Below are 19,956 nucleotides of genomic sequence, written 5' to 3'. Positions count from 1 at the left end.
CTTAAAAGCAATATTTGAGTGACAAGCATCACTGAAAGGAAGAACAGAAAGTGGATTAGCAAACGCCATTCGTAAATCCAGTACAAGCAGGCTGTGCACGGCGCAGCTCCGCGGAACGACCTCCACGCGTTCCTGCACACACACCCTACCGCACAGATCCCCAACTTACCCAAATGCTTTAACATGTAAACAGGACAGACTGGTTCATTTGTTTGTTTTTTAAATCTCTTTAGAATCACTGAAAACAAAAGACTGAACAAAATGAAAAACAAAATGTAAACATTAAGGGGGCCATTGGCATTTTGATTGCTGCCTAAGAGTTATCAGTCAATTTGCCACCTAGACACTACCACACATTTCAGTAAGAAAATCAAATTATAAAGCAATTTTCAGAGAGGGAGAGAGAGAGAGAGAAAAAAAAGGTTCTCAACGCAATACATGTTAATTAGCTTAAAAAATACTATTTTAGCAAGCACTACCAATGATGAGCACAAATTCAATATTGCAAAAATGACACAGTTTAAATAAACTGGGACTCATACATGAAAATCAATCACTAACATGGCTATGTGCACAAAAGAGTAAAAGAACTTTTCTCTAAAAATATATATATATTATATTAATCAAGAATTTCTTTATCATATTAAATTGTTGTTCTTAGAAAAGCTGAAGAAAGTTAATGGTGCTCTACACATTTTTATCTCCTATTATTAACTCAACTCATTTGATGGTTCCTGAATTATAGTTTTTTCTCATTTACAGCTTTTTTCATATTTTGTTCAATAAGAATTCTACTCTTAAAAAGTTATAAAATTAGGTTTTTTTGCTACTTATTAATCCAAAAGAATATAAGCATTTGAGTCCCAGAGAATGTCAAAATGCCTTGCTACCTAGAAGGGTATTAAAATAACAGAAATATCAAAGTCATGACATCAGAAATTTTGCAGCTTTTCACACACGCATTAGAAATGCTTATTTCCTGAAGTTCCTTTGATTGTATCCTGGATCCAAGGACGTGCAATTTTATATTTAGAACCATTATAATAAAGCCAATGAAAACAACATTATACAACATTTTACTAAGTGTCCACTCAATGGGTTCTCGATGGTTCTGTCCAGTTTACAGCAATGCTTCATTTGAAAAGGCTTTTTATCGTCTCTTGGCTAGGTAAACTGAGCCTTTTTTGATGAAATGTACACAATAGTTCTGTTTCCTTAGTTACTTGAAAGATGCTATTTACGGTGTGGAGGAAGCGTGGTATTTCACAAATGCAATTGCCGCCAGCTCCTTACAGAACTCTTCTAGAACGATCACACCCTCTAGCAATGTGATGTGGTCAATACTGGCAAGGGAAGAAATCAATTCAAGATATTAGCAGATCATCAAGTTTTGGCAAAATTTTTAGATTAAAAATATGCAAAACACTGACTTACATAGGGCCTTCAGGTTCCAAACCGAGTAATCGCTTCCTGACTAAAAGAAGCTTGGGAGTAAAGTCCTGAATACGCTGGATTCGAACCATAAGGTCTCCAACAACCTGCATTAGAGACAAAAGGAACTCAGATCCTGAAATCAGCAACACAGGGATTTTCAGGATAAAAAAATATTCCATTTCCTATCACTAAGGAAGAATGTTACCTTTCACTACTCACATAACCATCTTCAACTAAGGACTCATATCTATTCCTCAAAATATAAAAGTTACATATGTCATTTGAAAGGATGAATTTTTCTTTTTTCTCTACATTCTGTAGTACAATAATTACTTCTAAACAGTAAATATATAATATTTTTCATTATGTGACACTAACTGCATACAATGATATTGAGATGTTAGTCGGACAGGTTTATCAATCCTAGAGAATATAACGAAACTGGTAACTCACCCTGACGATGACAGAGAAGAGAGATCTACAGCCAGAAGCAAGGTTCACGTAAGGATCCAAAAGGTACTCATGTACGTGCGGATGAGGGAAGAGAGAAAGTCTAGATAACACTGAGGTTACCTGTAAATTTACATCATACGGCTATGGAGAGGTAAAAACAAGAAGACATTCAACATTATTTATAATGTACACGCCTGAACACTTAATTTACCATTTCAATCTGTCTTTTCAGGAAAGGAAAATCTACCATCTTATTCCTCCCTCCATATGCTCTTCTACAATGAAAATATCTCTAACTATATTAGCTCTCACCATCTTAGTCAAAATGAATCGTATAGCATAGCACTAAAACTTAAAAAAAAGCATGCATATAAACATACAGAAAAAAATAAATACATAACATAATCAGAATGTCTCTGTTCTATGCAGCTTGTTTTAATTAATGAAATCATTCAAGAGGTCATAAAAAAACCACCAAAGTGTCATATGTAATATTAATTAGAGACAACAGAGGACACATTCAGTATAAGACCAAAGATAGAAGATATTAAAATCATTTTTAAATATAGTACTCTAATCTTAGAAATGATATTCCTCATCTCTTAGATTATTCAACTACTGCCAATGAGCAAAAGCATGTTTACAACAAAATAAAGTCAAACACATCACAGAACCTTGTCAACAGAATGAAAGTCCTTGGGGGTAGAAATGACTACCAGGGGCCTCAAAGTGAATGGGAAGATTCAAAATGGTAATTTCATACAGGGATCATCTCATTTACTGCAGGAACATTAACTCTCCTGAAACAATTGCACATCCGTGTACAGTTCCTCATACATTTTTTTGTATGTGGCATCACAATTTTACTTGGATTCTAGTTTTTTATTTTTAATGTTTATTCTTCATGGAAAGCAGCTTGGAGGTGCTTTACAGAGCACATCAAAATCAAAGCAAAAGGCATACTATACAAAGAGCTGCGATTATTACGCCTAGAACTTTCAACAGAATCTCTCATCCCTTCCACTTTTCTTTTAAGCAGCCAGAGGAAAGTGAATGGCTCAAACAAAACCGACTTCAGTGAGAAGGCTGAAAAGAACCGGAGTGCCTGGACGAGTGAGAAACACAGGCACGGCACGGGGAAGGGAAAAGTGATTCAGGACCCAGTTAGTATTAAGCACGGAATCTGAATGTTTCACTCTCATTCACTGAGCAGCTTTTAAAGCCTTGATCATAATGAATACCAATTAAGAAGTGGGTATTTGGCATTTGGAGGACAACAAATGCTTGAGCATGTGCCAGAAGACATCAAAGATATTGTTTACATGAGCAAAAACTCAATCCTGCGTTACAAGTCCAATTTTAGTCTTTTTCACTTACCACTAGATTAATGAACACAGATTTTCTCAAAGAAGAAAAACTATCTCTAAGTCAGTCATATCCAAAATCTAGCCTTAAGCAAGATAAATGAAAGGAGATACTCTTCCTCTTAAAGGATAGTTTGAAGAGCATATTCTCCTACTTGATAATATGAAGACTCAATTCATAACAAAGAATGAATTCACATAAAACTGTATTTTAGGCACAAAGGAAGCATTTTAAAAAATCTTTAAGAATGTATTTGGTAAAAAATGCATTCTTAAAAACTTAAAAACACCACTTAAAATTTAGAAACTTAAAAAATACTTAAGGACACCACTGTATATGACTTCATTTCAGGTAGTTCAGATTTTTAGGTCACTCAATTCCACCATTTAAGCAAGTTTACAGGTACTTAAACAAACAAATCAAACTTTGGCTCTAAACAAGGATATAGCGCCACTGAAACTTTGTATTTTCTCTATATGGTGTTACTTTGGTTTTTAGCTTTATTTCAACAAGAATTTATGTCTTTGGTTGTTTAAGAAATTCAAGGCTGAAGCAGATTATTTTTTAACATTGTGAAAACAAAAATAAATTTCAGCTAGACAGAAATTGTTCCACTACACTCTGAAATGCTCTCTGCTTCATATTGGTAATAACCTTAAAACAAGTTGGCCTTTTTTGGGGTTGTTAATAGCGAGGGTTTGTATCTATTATTTTGATCCCTTTATTTTGTACTTTATACAGTATACACCTGAAATGAAAGCTAATCAGACTCTCCTCACACGTCAAATGGACTTGGCCCCTTTTCTACTAAGCTCACACTAAATACAAGATCTGAAATTTAGGACAAGAAACTCTGACTTAAAAGCATAATGACGTCACTAGCAAACTCAGTCTCAGCCCTTCTACTAAAGGCCAAACACGCAAATAGTCAAAATAAGATTTAAGTTGAACTTTTAAAAATCTCAACTTGACAGTCTCTGAAATTTCTAATAATACCTGCATTTAACAAGAGCGTATATTTTTTGAAGTATTTTAGATTGCTTTTTTCATTTAATTCTTATGAGCACATCTAAGTAGGAGGTTAGGGCAAGTAACATCAACTTCACTTTAACAATAAGAAAATGTGACAAGTGATTCAGTTGGTTGCCCATGGTCAAACTCGTCACTGTCAGGGGAGGGACATGAACTTGGGTCTCTCTACGTTTTTCCTCGTATTCTTTACATTCTGCTATGGACTTAACATAGTATTATTTTTTAAAAGATCACCACAGTTTCAAACAACACTAAATGTTTGTGTTATAAGGAATTTTTTTAAATTAACATTGTGACAACACAAGTCATAATACTTGATGTTATAACTTCTCAATCATATATGCAGATACTAACTACCTTATTAATTATCCATAGTAAGTGTTCAATCCCAGCCTGGCTACCCTGCCCCTATTAGTAGTATACACTAAGAAAATACAAGCAAACATCATCCTCAGGAAAAACATTTAGAAAAGAAAAATGAAACTAAACCAAGCCCGCTTAGCACTTCAGGACTCATGATTATCTTTGAGATCTGACTATATAACGTTCTTACCAAAAAAGGCTTGGAAAATCAGGAGTTTTAAAGACAAAAGGCTTGAGGCCAGGCTCCCCAGCGTACTAGCTGTACGTCACATTAACTGAAACTAAGGACTCTTCATCTAGAAAATAATACTAGAAATCTGCCTCGCCTGTCATTCAGGGTTACAGGAAGAATGACTGAGATATTGTGTATGAACCAGCTCTGCACTGTGAAGCGCTACCTGGTGAAACAGAAAGAATTCTAAGCATTTCAGGATATTCTATCTCCCAGGTATTCCTTCACGTCAGTGCTCTACAAACTAAAGGAAAAAATGATCACATGTGATGAAGATTCAGAGAGGATTTTTCAATTCAATTCAGAAACTACCTTTTAAAATTTAGATTCTTTTTTAGTGCTTTTGGTCAAAATTTCTAAACCGACTTAATACTGATTGTTAATGTCTTTTGTGTGTTAGCTGAATGAGATCCAGACTAAGCCTAGCAAACCAGCACAAAAAACAATAGCCGGATGAACTCCAGTACCCAGGAGGTCCACGCAGCCACGATGTATACAGCATACTGCCTACACCAGCTGGATTAAATGCTTTGGTTGTTAAGTAGGAAACAAACAACTAAGCACTAGAAGTACAGCACATGCTATTAAAAAATTAAAAGAAAAAGAGGATTTAATCTCTTTATTGATTACTATCAGAAACAGTCCTGACTGAGGTCTAACTTAGTGAAATACTTCTTAAATTATCATTTTTTTGGCTTTTTGGTTATTGAAGACAGTCTGCTCACAGAGTAAATTTCTTTTATAACTCCCTATGCTCACATAAATATTGAACTAAAATGCCAAAAAAGAACAAGTACTTTAATATACAATTTTAAATTGATTCCGAATTGGTTAACTCAGTTTCTATGTTGAGGCAAGTATTATGCCGGCTGTTCTATTTCTAGCGTATATCCCACGTATAAGGCATCTCAAAGCTCTATCATTATTGTCCAGGAGAGAGGGAGGCAGGGATTCTATCAGCCCAAATTCATTTCTCCTGACAGTCAGCGAGACATACGTAGCCACGTACCAGCTGATGGTGATTTTTATCCACCTTGGAATAAATTTACCTTTTTAATTTCACCCCCCCTTATGAAAATGAGTATCATTCACAAGTTCTTTGTCTGAAGAAGCGGGCTCATCTAATAGTGTTCTGTAATTTTAATGAGACCAGTGTGTTCAAGATTCAATGTGAATTGACATTGAAGGTCTTCTGAAGTGAGCCTTACAAGGCTGACTCTGTCTGTATCTGCGTAACTGTACAACTAAAGGGCCTTCTAAGTCAGCCAAACAGGAAGGCACCCTCATCACCTCCAAAATGTGTGAAGGATATTAAGACAATGGCCGATAATGAGAAGCAAAATGTACAATTCTCTAACAGCCATCAGGCCAAAGAAAGGCTTTCAACATAATGAATGCATCGGAAACCCACCAGTTACTGGCAATTAAGCTTTATGAAAAAAATCACCTCGTGGAAAAACTAAGAAAACAATAAAACTACTTTCTTGAAGATCTAAATGAAGACTTGAGATGAACCCATGGTGAATGGTAACAAAATATCATGAAAACTAATATTTCAAAACTTATTACCTGATCAAGAATTCTTCCCATTCTGTCAAACAAAACTTTCAAAAAATGACCTTCAAAGAAAGCTGCTTCTAAATTGCACTTTTCCAATGCTTTTGGAGACCCAGGCCACTCCCATCTTAAGCAGATAGCACAGTAGTCCCGGAACTAGGGAAAAAGCACTTGGATCATTAAAGAGGAACTGACCACAAGCAAACTGGGATTAAACAGAAACGATTTCCTCAAATAGGCATATAAAAATCCATTCGAATGCTGAGCGTCTGCTTCTGTGCCATGGGAGGTGCCACGGGAGAGAAGAGATGACTCAGATAACACCCTAACCAGAGGCAAGAGGTAGGATTACAATTCCCAGTATCAATACATGTTGGCGGAAGAATAGGCATATTTTAACTTTACCAAAGTACCCCCTTAACTATTGTGCTTATGCTCTGTCCTTTAGAGGAATTTAACCCTTTATTTATTTTCATCTCAGATTTGGAAAATATTTAAAAACCAAAGTAAGGGGGCCGGCCCTGTGGCATAGTGGTTAAGTTCAGTGCACTCCACTTTGGTGGCCCGGGTTCAGGGATTCGGATCCCAGGTGCAGACCTACACAACTCGTCAGCCATGCTGTGGTAGCAACCCACATACAAAATAAGAGGAAGACTGGCACAGATATTAGCTCAGGGCTAATCTTCCTCAGGAAAAAAGAGGAAGATTGGCAACAGATGTTAGCTCAGGGCTCAAAAAAAAGTCAGTCCTAGCCACATTTTCAAATCTATTCTAAGATGTTACATATAATAGATGAAGAGATGCACATTATCTGAGAGGGTGAGCCTGACTTTCCTATAATGTATTTATACCAGGCATTTATGATAGCATAAAGCGCTGCTGCTCAAGGTGGGGTCTGCAAACCACTACCATTGCAACGAGATGAGTACAAAACTGAGAGTAAGCATTTAGAAACTTCTACTGTAATTTTACTGAGTAAATTTAATGTCTGTTGAATCTAATAAAATAATCAGGGTTTGTATTTTGTATTTTTTCATTTCATTTTTCTAGTAATTCATTTTTATTATACTTTACAAAAGTGTTGGTCTGTAACAGACCATAAATAATAAGAAACTGGTCCTTTACTCCACAGAGTTTATCAATAGGATAAACAACATGGATTTTTTTATTTTATTAATTTTTAATTTAATTTAATTTGCTGAGGAACGTTAGTCCTGAGCTAACATCTGTACCAATCTTCCTCTACTTTACATGTGGGATGCCGTCACAGTGTGGCTGACGAGTGGTGTAAGTCCACACCCGGAAACCGAACCTGCAAACCTGGGCGACTGAAGCAGAATGCGCCAAATTTAACCACTGTGCCATGGGGCCGGCCCCAACAATATGGATTTTTAATAAGCACAAGAATACCTCATACAATGAAAATAAATTTTAAAAGTCTTCCCCTATATGTAATTTACTTGAATTTAAACAAAAGAAACTTAGAGCACAGTTTCCTTTCACATTCTTTCCCTTTTCAGATTCTCCTTATTGAATAAAGCAAAATTACTTTGACCTCTCTAGTTTGACAATCACCTGAAATTAAAAGAAAACATACTCTCACAGTGAAGCACTAACTTCAACTTTTAAAAGAAAGACATATTTAAAAAGACTAAAAAGCCAACTTTAATATATAGTGAGCTTTAAACTATTTGGCTTTTAGTAGACAATTTTCTTTATAAAGCCACATCTCAATATTTAATAAAGCATTTTTACATTAACACTTCTGAAATTCTGACCTAGAAAGTAATAATTTAAAACTTTTCCATCCTTTTTGTCTGTTTTCTAATGTTTCTGAAACCATCATAACTGCATTTGTAACCAGAAAATGGAAAAGAAACTTTACAGAAAGAATAAAAACGGTGTAAAAATCCAATTGGTACTACAGAGATTGGTACGGCCTTTATTGTTACATGAAAGTACTTGCTACCCATTACCCTAGTTATTCAGGTAGTAACATGGACTTGAATTCAGGCTTAAAGCATGATGAATTGACTATAGGCATATGCAAATTAATTATATATAATAGCATACTTCAATCCAAAGGATTTAAATGAAATTAAATGTATATTTTTCTGACTTGAAACATTTTAAAATTTGGAATTTTGTAAAATGTAAAATGTTCCCGAGGGGAAAGAAGACTGAGAGAAGGCCATTTAATTTAGTAACTAGGAGGAGCCCTTTGAGGAAGCAGTTTCAGTGAGGTAGAAAGCTGGAATGCAGGGGACGCGGGAGTGAGTGTGACAGGAGAGGCGGCACTTGCAGACGGATGTGTGTGCACCAACAGTGGTGGAGAGCAAAGGACAGGGCCTGCAGATTGGGAGCAAGGGTAGGTGGTGGGTAGAATCATTTAAAAATCTAATTTAATTTTAGAATAGTTTTAATTCTAATTAAATGTAGATTTAATAAATCTCTAAAATTTAATTTAAAAATTAAATTTTTTGGATTAGTAAGGGAAAGGATTTGGGGGAGATATAATTTCAAGGACAGAGAGAAAGGGAAGAAAGAGGGAGAGCGGGAGAGAGGAAGAGCAAGCACAAAGAAATCCTGAGAAAGAGACACACAGTCAGTGAAACGCAGTGAGGCCATGCGTAGAAAGTTCAAGTAGTGAGAGAGCGCAGTCCAGGTCTTGAGTAGAAAGGGAAACCTCTGGAGAAACGACTGGGCAATGAGACAAGGAGAGTGTGTGCATTCTTAGTAGATTTCATTTCACAAAATTAGTTACTTCACCTACCTGCCTATGAGCATCTCGGAGGTAGGTGTCATATCCAGTGCCCTCAACATGGTAGGATGATTTTGCCTCATCCGGTACCAGACAGAGGAAACTGAAATGAAAAAAGCCATAATTGATAACATAAATACTCTCACAATTCAATATCTTTACATGTATTAAAATATCTAGTGATATTTTCAGTTTAGCCAAGTATTAATGCAAATGGAAACTTGAAAAATAAAATTGTACGTTCTTAAGTACTTACCTTGAATCAGTCTTACAATTCCCTGATTAAATACTATTTCATTATTTTAAAGTTTTATTTGAAAATAACTCATTCCACTTAACGTAGAAGTAAGCCTAAGACAACTTTTTCCTTTGCGCATTGCAGCACAAGGACAGACTGCCATGATATCTGTTAATTTCAGGAAACTGGCTTTTAAGTAATTGAACTTAAGATTTTGTATCTGAGCCACATGCAATTTTCTCCAAAGTCGCCTGCCAGAACCAGGCACATCAGTGACAGCATTACAAAGGAAGAAAATGAAGAAAACAGCCACAGAAAGGGCCCTTTTTAAAAAAACATAAAAACACAAATTAACAAAAAGTAGTAGCCCATGCTTTGCACACGTGACTGCATGCCTAACGAGTGCAATCTGTCAAACTGGAAATTCTCAACATTGTTACAATTGGGAATTACTTTAAATTATTTGTATTTTTAAAAAGTAGGGAACTTTGAAGATTTATTTAACCACTATTACTCGTTTATTTCTATATTAAGTAAAGCCTTTCTCTTCCGCTGGATTGTTGCCCCTAGGCTGTCACTTGCTACATAAACATGACAAAAAGCCGACATAATCTTTAAAAAAAGGAAGACTGGGTTCATAACATATTGCTGTAAAAATCTAAAAGCAGAGCTATCATACGTTATAAAAACAAGTAAAAAAGATGTAAGTCAAATTTATACAGCCACTTACGTATTTACAATTTTATGGACTTCCGTTTTCCCATCATTTTTGGGGTGGTCTGGAGTAGCAGGAGGCGAGGAACCAAGCCACTCTTGGTTTGACAAAGTGTTATCTGGTGAAATGTCAGTAAATAATGGATCTTCTTCCAGATCTCTAAGTTTAATTTAACGATGTATAAAAAAACAATACTTTAATATATTTTCTAAACCAAAAGATTCTCTATGTTCTTAGAAAACATTACATAATTCTTCTAATAAAAGAATTAAAGAATAATGCTTTTATATTTTATAGAGAAATTAACACTTTTTACTAACAACAAACTCTAATATATTTTAGGTTTAATGAATAGATACCATCACTTGTAATTTAAAGGGATGGTGATAACAAGGCAACTAAATTTTATTTTTAAAAAACTTCAAAACTATTACAGATATTTTTTAATGAATTAGGGAAAGAAAGAAGAGGAGATGGAAAATTGGATTCTATATGAAATGCTAAACTCACAGAGCTGGATGGAAACTTACACTGCTCCTGCTATGAGTCCATTCTCCACCACATCTTTATCTTCTGGGCACACAGGTTTATATTCTGTATAATTTCTTTCTTCAAGATTTCTTAGGACCAAGTTGTAAAGAATGTGCTCGTTGGGTTTTTGTAAAAGATGTTCAAACATCCTTAATGTCATTATGCTTATCTGAAACCAAAAATGATACAGGCCAAGTGAAAAATAACTTCAAAGAAATTATTCTTTTTCCATCCTGTAAGTCATGCTTTAAATTTTTAAAGCCACATGAAAAAAAAAAAAGAGGCTGTTTTCAAAACATCACAAGTAAATTAAAATCAGTATTTCAAAGACTCTAACTCCAATTCCAAATCATTACATAGCTTACCTCATCAGATATGTGATCACAATGTTCAATTAACCTGTGCCTTAAAGGGTGTCTGCTAATTTCTGCCAGAGTTTCTGGTTCCCTCTGTTCTCCAAGGATGAAAAACACCATTTCTTGAAGCAAAACATCAGAGGTGACTTGCCGAACCACGCGATGAAGCAGAGCAGTCGACGTCAGGATCCCTAACTCAGAACTGAGCGTAACACACACGCAATTAGTGGGCAAAAATAACAAGAACACAGCAATCTGTGTGGGGGGTTTTTGTTTGTTTTTTAAGGAAAGAGGCTACTCACGTTTGCATTAACTGAGGTTCCATAACACCAATAAAAAATCTTTCGTGAACAGCTTTGGCAAGAGCAACAGCAGCAGTCTAGAATATCATAGGAGCATCATTATTTTTTTAAATGGAAAAGAGAAGTTAATTTCTAACATCAATAAATCAGTTTGTACTCTCCATCTGAATTAATGTGGAAAAGCAAACTTGCCTATTGACCATCTTGTTGATGGCGTACAAACCTAGATTAGATCTTAGTTATTGGGTCTTTTACATTTTATCTAAATTTCCAAGAACAAGACAAACAGGACAAAAATATTATCTCAATCACCTTATAGTATTAACATCTCCCCAAAGAGAAGAAATGGAGGGAGGCCAATGCTACCTTGTGTAGCTTTCTACTATAACACTTAACGAAATCTAAGGGCAGAACTTCAACTGTGATTTATTCCAAAGTTGTAATACACACATAAACACAAACAAGCATATGTATACAAGTTTCTTTGTTTATTTGGTTTTATTTATTTTACTAACTGCTATCTTAAGACAATTAAGATATATTTGGGGATATAAACTAAGGATTCGAATTTCACTTGACGGAATTTACATTTTCTAATTACCAATAAACAACAAAAATATTCAAACCTTTTGTGCTTCCTTTATGAGCTGATCACAATAATCAAACCAGGAAAGAAATGAAATTAAGGCTCGTTTTCCTGGAAATGCTGAAGCATCTTCTTTATGACTATATGAGTCCAAGCTGTAGGACACGGAAGAAATGTTCAGTCCAAAGTCATCCAAAAGCAACAGCAGAATTCAGCACATATGGAAAAATGAAGGCCTGTGAAGGAACTCACACAGTGTGATGTATTTACACAGGCAATGCTGGATGACAATCGGAAGAGAGTTTTATACAAGAAAGCCAAGATAAGAAAAAACCTCTTAAATAAAAGTTGTAAATACTTTTGGCTCATTAAATGGGAAGAGAGAGACTAAAGCAGAATGGAGCTGCTGGAGAAAAACCATTTAGACAGCTCCTCATACTTCCGCCAGAAATTTGTCCAAGTAACAGGAATGAAAACTCAGAGGTTCTCGGCTGCTGGGATGGAAGAAAAGGAAAGTAAAGGAGAAACTGCAAAAAGAAATGACTGGCCTGATTCTCTTCCTGCCTTCAAATACAACATAGTAGTAAAGTTAACAAGTGGGTCTGCCCTACAGATGTGGACAGAATATAGGATGGAAAGAAACAAGTAACAAGCAAAGGAGGGTTAAAAATATCCAAAAATAACACCAGGTTATTATGTCAAAATATTAAACTGCTTAGAGGTGGTGGGATTACGGATAATCTTATTTATGCTGCTTTTTTCTCTTTAATAATTTATAAAAGTTCTGCAATAATCATATTTTCCTACAAGAATTAAGCGGGAAGCCCTAAAAGATGGGTAGGAGGGGTAAAAGAATGAGGTAGGAGGAGAGATTCCATACAAGCAGGCCATGAAACATGAGACTGCCCTAGGGGCTGCAGAACATATTTATAAAAAAGGAGATTCCTTCTTACAGGGCTTTTGTTGTTTTAAAAAAAAATTAGATAAAGTTATTGGTTTTAATGTAATTAATGTCTTAGTTGATCACTATATTAGACAAAGGAAAAGTAGCTTAACTACGTAACAGCTGGATCATTGCAATTCATTCCTGATTGATAAACTTAAAACAAGCCCTGAAAAGTAATCCCATATAATGACTTCAAAACTAAAGATTTCTATCATTGCAAAATAGAAACAGATGAAAAAGTACAGGTATTAAGAAGTCACTTCTATGGGAAAACACAAATGAGGGTTCTTACCCCCAGTTAACAGCTTCCACGGTCTCAATGTCTAAGGGATCCACGGACTGAGGTAGGGCCTTGTACAGGGAGGCAAGTCTGTCCGTCAGCAGTTCGCACAAGCAAGTGCTCTGTGTGAGGCACTTGGCAGCCGCAGGCTCCGGCAAGCTTACTAATAACATCAAGCCCTCGCAGGCTTTCACAGCTATCCGGCCATCCTGAGGGGGAAAAAGCACACACTCCTTCAATTCTGGAATTAGATACACGTCAGCTTGTGTGGAAAATTTTAACTTTAGAGGATTTAATGTTATACACTAAAATAAAAATAGATTTCTTTTTTCTATTCTAAACGCATATAACTGTGATCATGTTAGTGGAAAAAAGTAAAGATGACTCACAGGACTTCTAGTAAGATTTAACAAAGAATTCACTAGGTTGTAATCCTGGTTTGGACGAACGACTGCGGCCTCTGGCAGTGAAGTGACAGTGAGATTATCCAAGCTGGAGGACAGATCATCATCTGCTAACTCTGTCTGCTCCATCCCAGCAGCACCTGACAGTTCCTCTGGCTGACAGGACTGTCCTGTATCTGTGGACAAGGAATCTTGACCTTTCAACGTGTCTTCTGAAATTACATTTGGTGCTCCTTTGGAAGCCAATGATTTCAACTTATTCTGAAAAGGAAGACATGTTTTGTAAGATTCACATCAAAAGCCTTTTAAAATAGAAGTCATATTTTAATGGGTCTTTCTATAATTAACATTCAATGTCTAGCTGATGTAGCAAGAGATAAAAGTGTTATGACAAAGGAAAACACTCAGACTTTAACAAACTGTGTTTTAGATCTTTTTTTTTTTTTGGTGAGGAAGATTCACTCTGAGCTAACATCTATTGACAATCTTCCTCTTTTTTTGCTTGAGGAAGATTAGCCCTGAGCTAACATATGTGCCAATCTTCCTCTATTTAGTATGTGGATCACTGCCACAGCGTGGCTTGACAAGTGGTATAGGTCCGTGACCGGGATCCAAACCCATAAACCTGGGCTGCCAAAGCAGAGCACACTGGACTTAACCAGTATGCCACATGCCCAGCCCCTAGATATTTTTAAAAATTGCATAGGCATTTGTGACACTCTTCACACTATCTACAAAATGTTTTACACTGACCATAAGCAATGCACAATATTAGTGATATTTAACTACTACGGAAAAACAACTGATATTAGTGGGGAAAAAGCTTCAGGAAGTTTCAATTGCAGTTAATTGTTTTCTCATCACTGGGAAACTAAAAATGTATAGCCTCAATGTTGATCCTTCTAAGATCAGTTTTCTAAGATGATTTTTTTAAGTTTTTTCCTTGTACTTCTGCTCTATAAAAAGGACTCAATACCCTGAGGACATTTTTTTTTTAAGATTTTTTTTTTCCTTTTTCTCCTCAAAGTCCCCAGGTACAAAGTTGTGTATTTTCAGTTGTGGGTTCTTCTAGTTGTGGCATGTGGGATGCCGCCTCAGCATGGGTTAACGAGCAGTGCCATGTCCACACCCAGGATTCGAACTGGCGAAACCCTGGGCCGCAGACACCCTGGGCCACCAAAGTGAAGTGCATGAATTTAACCACTCGGCCGTGGGGCTGGCCCCTCTGAGGACATTTTTATTACTGTTTTTGAGGATAAAAGTAAAATTTGCTTGAAATGTTGGCCCCTGCCCCTACCATACACACAGCCAAACACAAAGAGAATCTTAACTGAAGCAAATTATTGGTTTCAATGCAAAAGTATCTTGCTTTCCATTTGAACATATGAGCAAAAATCAAATCACACAAACAAGTTACAATTCATTATAAACCAGCTCCTTGGAAGGGCCTATTACAGTGCTTTGCCCATCATACACAAGTGCATTAAATGCTGAACGAATTCAAGGTTCCACTTCCAAAGTTATAGTAATTATAGATCACTTTCCTTACTGTTAAAAGTATAGTTTAGACCAATCTTCTCGAGAAATTGAACTCATAGCACATATATTAAAACAACTCTACGGACCTAAATGAATACTCTAAACAACTTCTCAATTTCCTATAAAATCAATTACATATCATAGTCTTCATGAATGTAAAATATTTTATTCCATCTGAAATACTAACAACCATTACTGGGAGTGGGATCTCAGATAAGAACGGGAAAAGGAAGAGCAACCTTAGAACAGCACTCACTCCTTAAATCAGTGTTTCTCAAAATGTGACTCAAGACTGTCGGCACCCATGGTCTTCTGTGCAGCTTGATAAAAATGCAGATTCCTGGGTCCCACCCAGACCCTCTGAATGAGAATATCTGGAAGTGGAGCCAAGGAATCTGCATTTTTTAAAACGCTCCCGAGATGATCAGGAACTGCTGCCTTCATCTTGCACTTTTGTTCTTATTGAAACTGTTTCCTTTCTTCTTTAGGGTCATCATTGGTACCCACAGCACATTTACAGACATAACCCTCGAGTCTCTTAAACCCAGACTCCTCTCCCAAATTGCACATTTGCAATACCAAATACCTGCTAATTATCTCCATCAGGATATGATGACTCAAAGCATCCAGAAGCAAAATTACCATCTTCCCCAAAAATAAGCTCCCTCGGGCTTCCTTCTTTCTGTTAGCGGCAGTCTTGTTGGTTCAGGAATTCAAGGATTCATCACCCTTTCTCCTGCATCCTGCACAGGACTGTGCAGTCCACCTCCAGAGTCTCCTGAATATATTGGCCTAATTCCAACTTAGGCCTAGTCCTTTTCACTTCCTGTCTGGGTTACCCCATCAGCTTCCTAGTTAGTGTCCCTGCTTTTCTCTCTCCTCTGAAAGGAATTCACCGTACAAGATACTGCCACCAATTTAACTTCTTAAAGCAGAGATACCATCATGTAATATCCCTGCTCAAAAATCTTCAATGGCTCCCCAACAACTACAAGTCAGCACAGATTCCTCTTCTTGCCATTCAAAGCCTTTGCCAATTCCTAGTCTATATGTCCAGGCCCTTGCTTACCACACATCCTAATTACATAGTTTCCTGAACACACTGCAAACTTTTACACCTTCATTCCTTTACTTATATGCACCCATCCTTATCTAAACACCTAGCGAGGCCCATTTCAAAGACAATCTCTTCCACGAAGTCTTTCCTGATGACCTAGAGCAGATATAATCTCTTTATCCCACGAACACTTAAGCGCATTAACTTTGTGTCTTTCTTATGATGCTCACCTTACTGGACTTTGGATTACAGTATCTGAAGGTTCGTCTTCCCCTCACCACCAGACCAGAAATTCCTTTAGGGCAAACAATGTTTTCTAACACATCTACCACATACACTTAACCCACAGTAGACACATATATTGGCTGATACAAATGAACAGAGATCAGATTTCAAGTGACATCTGCCTGAGAACTGCAAAGTAATTTTGTTACTGTCTCTACCTACAAGTAATAAAGCTGCGTTTCTCTAAAGATTCATTTATTCAATGTGTTAATTAAGCAGTTATTATGCATTGTGTTAGATACTAGAGAAGCTGTGGGGACCCAAAGATTAATGATACACAGTCTTTGTCCTCAAGGAGTTTATTGAGCAGCAGGAGAAAATAAAATGCACATAAGCAACTCTAATGCCAGGGAGACTGTAATAACTGATATTAAAGCCATATGAATTGTCCTATCAGTTCAGAAAATGAAAACACCTACCACCTCAGGCTGTGGAGAAGTCTATGCTATAAAAATGCTGCCTTATAGCAGATACGACACCAAATCTGAAGGATGTTCTTTGTATTGAGGTCTAAATGTAAATGTTTCTCAGAAGACAGATAAATAAAGTGCATCTCACCATCAACATATTTAAGTCTGCAAATTTTCTCTGCTTCTGATCTATGGCTGTGTACTTCTGAAACAAGTGTCAGAGATTCTGGGAAAAATTCCTTAAACCTTAAGCTTTGAAAAAAATCCATGCATCTAAAGTAACTAAGTTACCTAAGAAAACCTTAGTAAAAATGAACTTTGAGGAGAAAAATCTCATACTTAGCCAAACTGAGATATGTGACATAGTTACATCAAAAACTCCGGCCGGACCCGTGGCCAAGTGGTTAAGTTCACGTGCTCTGCTTCAGTGGCCCAGAGTTTCGCCGGTTTGGATCCTGGGCACAGACATGGCACCACTCATCAGGCTATGCTGAGGGGGCGTCCCACATGGCACAACCAGAGGCACTCACAACTAGAATATACAACTATGTACTGGAGGGCTTTGGGGAGAAGAAGAAGAAAAAGAAGACTGGCAAGAGATGTTAGCTCAGGTGCCAATGTTTAAAACAAACAAACAAAAACCAAAAAGGACCGTTGGGGCCAGCCCTTTGGTGTAGCGGCGCGCTCTGCTTTGGCAGCCTGGGTTTGGTTCCCGGGTGTGGAACCACCCACCTGTCTGCCGGTAGCCATGCTGTGGCAGCAGCTCACGTAGCAGAACTAGAAGGACCTACAACTAGAATATATAGCTATGTACTGGGGCCCTGAGGAGAAAAGAAAAGGAAAAAAAAGAGAGGAAGGTCGGCAACAGATGTTAGCTCAGAGCGAATCTTCCACAGAAAAAAAAAATCTGAAATCATAAGGCTGTTCCAGTCACTTTGAAGCACACTTTCAAAATACGCCCAACGTCACAAAAAGGCATTCATCATCCTAACACTCCCAAGAAACTCAAATTCATACAATTTTGCAGCTTGGTTCCTTACCTGCCTTTAGTAAGAATGCAGAATAGGATCCTAAATTACTTATTCGGTAAAGTGAAATAGAAAACAAACCCACCTATTAGAATGGCTAAAATTTTTAAAAGGAAAACAAAAGAAATGTGACCACACCCACTCTGACAAGGACATGGAACAGTGGGAACTCTCACACATGGCTGATGGGCACAAAATGATAAACCCACGTGGGAAAACAGTGTGGCAGTTTCTCATGAAAACAAATACACACTTACCACGTGACACAGCAATCCCACTCTTAGGTATTTACCCAAACGAAATGAAAACCTAAATTCACACAAAAATCTGTGCTGAATTCATAATTGCCAAAAACTGGAAGCAGCTCCCAAGTCCGTCCCCTGGCGAGCGGATCAACAACGGCGGTCCGTCCACACAACAGAACACTGCTTGACAACATAAAGAACCAAGCTCAGGGGTGAGCCTCACATGCATTAGGCTAAGTCATCAAAGCCAGACTTAAAAGGCTGATTAGACTTATACGACTTTCTGGAAAAGAGAAAACTTGGGACAGAAACAGATCAGTGATTGCTAGGGGCTGAGGGTGGCGAGAGGACAACCACAAAGGGCCATGCAACTGCTGTGTATTTTAAATGTGGTAGTGGTTATACGACTGTACATGTTTGTCAAACTCACAGAACTACAGACCAAACAGAGTGAATTGTACTGTATGTAACTTATACCTCAATCTAAAAAGAAAAAAAGAAGATGTTTTTAAAAACTAAAATAAAAAAAACAACATAATTATTTTTCCAAATATATTCCTGAATGACTTCACTGCTGAAAAAAAAAAGAAGTGAAGGAAAGCAGGAAGGACACAAAAATTATTTTCTAATTTAAAACTGGAAGTAAAATCCAAAATATTGACTGATTTAAGTAAACTATATGATTTGGTGACTAGGGCCAGTACAAAATAGCAGAACAATCCCAACAGCTATCCCAGGCTGGAGAGGTGACTCCTGACTTTTCACATCTTGCCCAAATCGGCACACACCGTCCTGACCCAGCTGATCACCCAGGGCCCGAGCTAGGGCGCGCTTCCCTGACATCACGGGGGCTCCCGCAGCCCCGTGACTCCTCCGTCCCTGACACCCCCTGCACGCTGTGCGCCTTCCCAGCCGTGGCTGGGTGTCTGTCCAGTCCTGCACTGTTCCCATAAGCCTGGCTCAACTAGATTCTTTGAAAATCATTTTTCTCAAATTTCAAGTTAAACTAAAACAGTCATCTTAATGAAAATAATTCTAGGAAGTAAAACAAGCTGATATCCACAAAATGTAATTCCTTCTAATATTATCCATAATACTAGAATTCAATTCCATAATAATTTCAATACAAGCATAATTTAAAAGTTGACAAAAAGTGTACCATACCTCCAGAAAAAAATTAACCAAGTAGGGATCTTGCTTCAGCTTTGCACACACGATACAGAGAAACTGAATTTCCTCATTTTCTGTTGGTGTTGCAAGGACTTCACCACACAGTCGAATTAACTTCTGTCAAAAAATTTAAGACAAATTTTTAAACTTAGGTTACTTTTTACAAGTATGTAAATACCCATCCATTTACCTTAAGGATATTTAAAATTTTCAAATAATGCAAATAGTTTGCATTTTTTGGAGGGAATAAATAAACACCTACAGCAAAATAAATTTACTAGGGGGCCAGGCCTGAGGCACAGGGGTTAAGTTCAGCACGCACTGCTTAGGTAGCCAAGGTTCATGGGTTCAGATCCCAGGTGTGGAGCTACGCCACTCATCAGTGGCGCTGAGACAGTGACCCACATACAAAATAGAGGAAGCCTGGCACAGATGTTAGCTCAGGACTAATCTTCCTCAAGCCAAAAAAGAGGAAGGTTAGCAACAGATGTTAGCTCAGGACTAATCTTCCTCACACACGCACAAAAATTTACTAGCAATAAGTTTTTTGAATACATTACCCTAAAAAAATTAATGAGGTATATAGTAAACTCTCCTTGAGATGTCACAGAGATAAGCCAAAGAAAAAAATTAATGTATAAAATTTTAAAAGATAAATATAAAGACA

At 37.1% G+C, this 19,956-nt stretch overlaps 1 protein-coding gene across 1 annotated transcript in view; it reads right to left on the bottom strand.

Moving 5' to 3' along the window:
- Nucleotides 1–207: 207 nt before the first annotated feature.
- The window catches only part of FHIP2A (FHF complex subunit HOOK interacting protein 2A), a 32,137-nt gene continuing 12,388 nt past the window's right edge, over nucleotides 208–19,956 (bottom strand). Inside the window, exons 5-17 of the mRNA XM_046654263.1 lie at nucleotides 19,284–19,406; nucleotides 13,541–13,816; nucleotides 13,164–13,360; nucleotides 11,966–12,080; nucleotides 11,340–11,416; nucleotides 11,047–11,239; nucleotides 10,681–10,850; nucleotides 10,166–10,309; nucleotides 9,210–9,300; nucleotides 6,449–6,592; nucleotides 1,888–2,028; nucleotides 1,435–1,538; nucleotides 208–1,343 (exon numbers count right to left, since the gene is read on the bottom strand). Of these exons, the coding sequence (XP_046510219.1) occupies nucleotides 1,238–1,343; nucleotides 1,435–1,538; nucleotides 1,888–2,028; nucleotides 6,449–6,592; nucleotides 9,210–9,300; nucleotides 10,166–10,309; nucleotides 10,681–10,850; nucleotides 11,047–11,239; nucleotides 11,340–11,416; nucleotides 11,966–12,080; nucleotides 13,164–13,360; nucleotides 13,541–13,816; nucleotides 19,284–19,406 (1,881 nt within the window). The 3' untranslated portion in view covers nucleotides 208–1,237. The remainder of the gene's footprint in view (nucleotides 1,344–1,434; nucleotides 1,539–1,887; nucleotides 2,029–6,448; nucleotides 6,593–9,209; nucleotides 9,301–10,165; nucleotides 10,310–10,680; nucleotides 10,851–11,046; nucleotides 11,240–11,339; nucleotides 11,417–11,965; nucleotides 12,081–13,163; nucleotides 13,361–13,540; nucleotides 13,817–19,283; nucleotides 19,407–19,956) is intronic.

This window comes from Equus quagga, chromosome 2 (genome assembly GCF_021613505.1).
Source record: "Equus quagga isolate Etosha38 chromosome 2, UCLA_HA_Equagga_1.0, whole genome shotgun sequence".
NCBI lineage: Eukaryota > Metazoa > Chordata > Mammalia > Perissodactyla > Equidae > Equus > Equus quagga.
The sequence above is the reverse complement of the archived record's forward strand: the minus strand, read 5'-3'. Positions and strand labels throughout refer to the sequence as shown.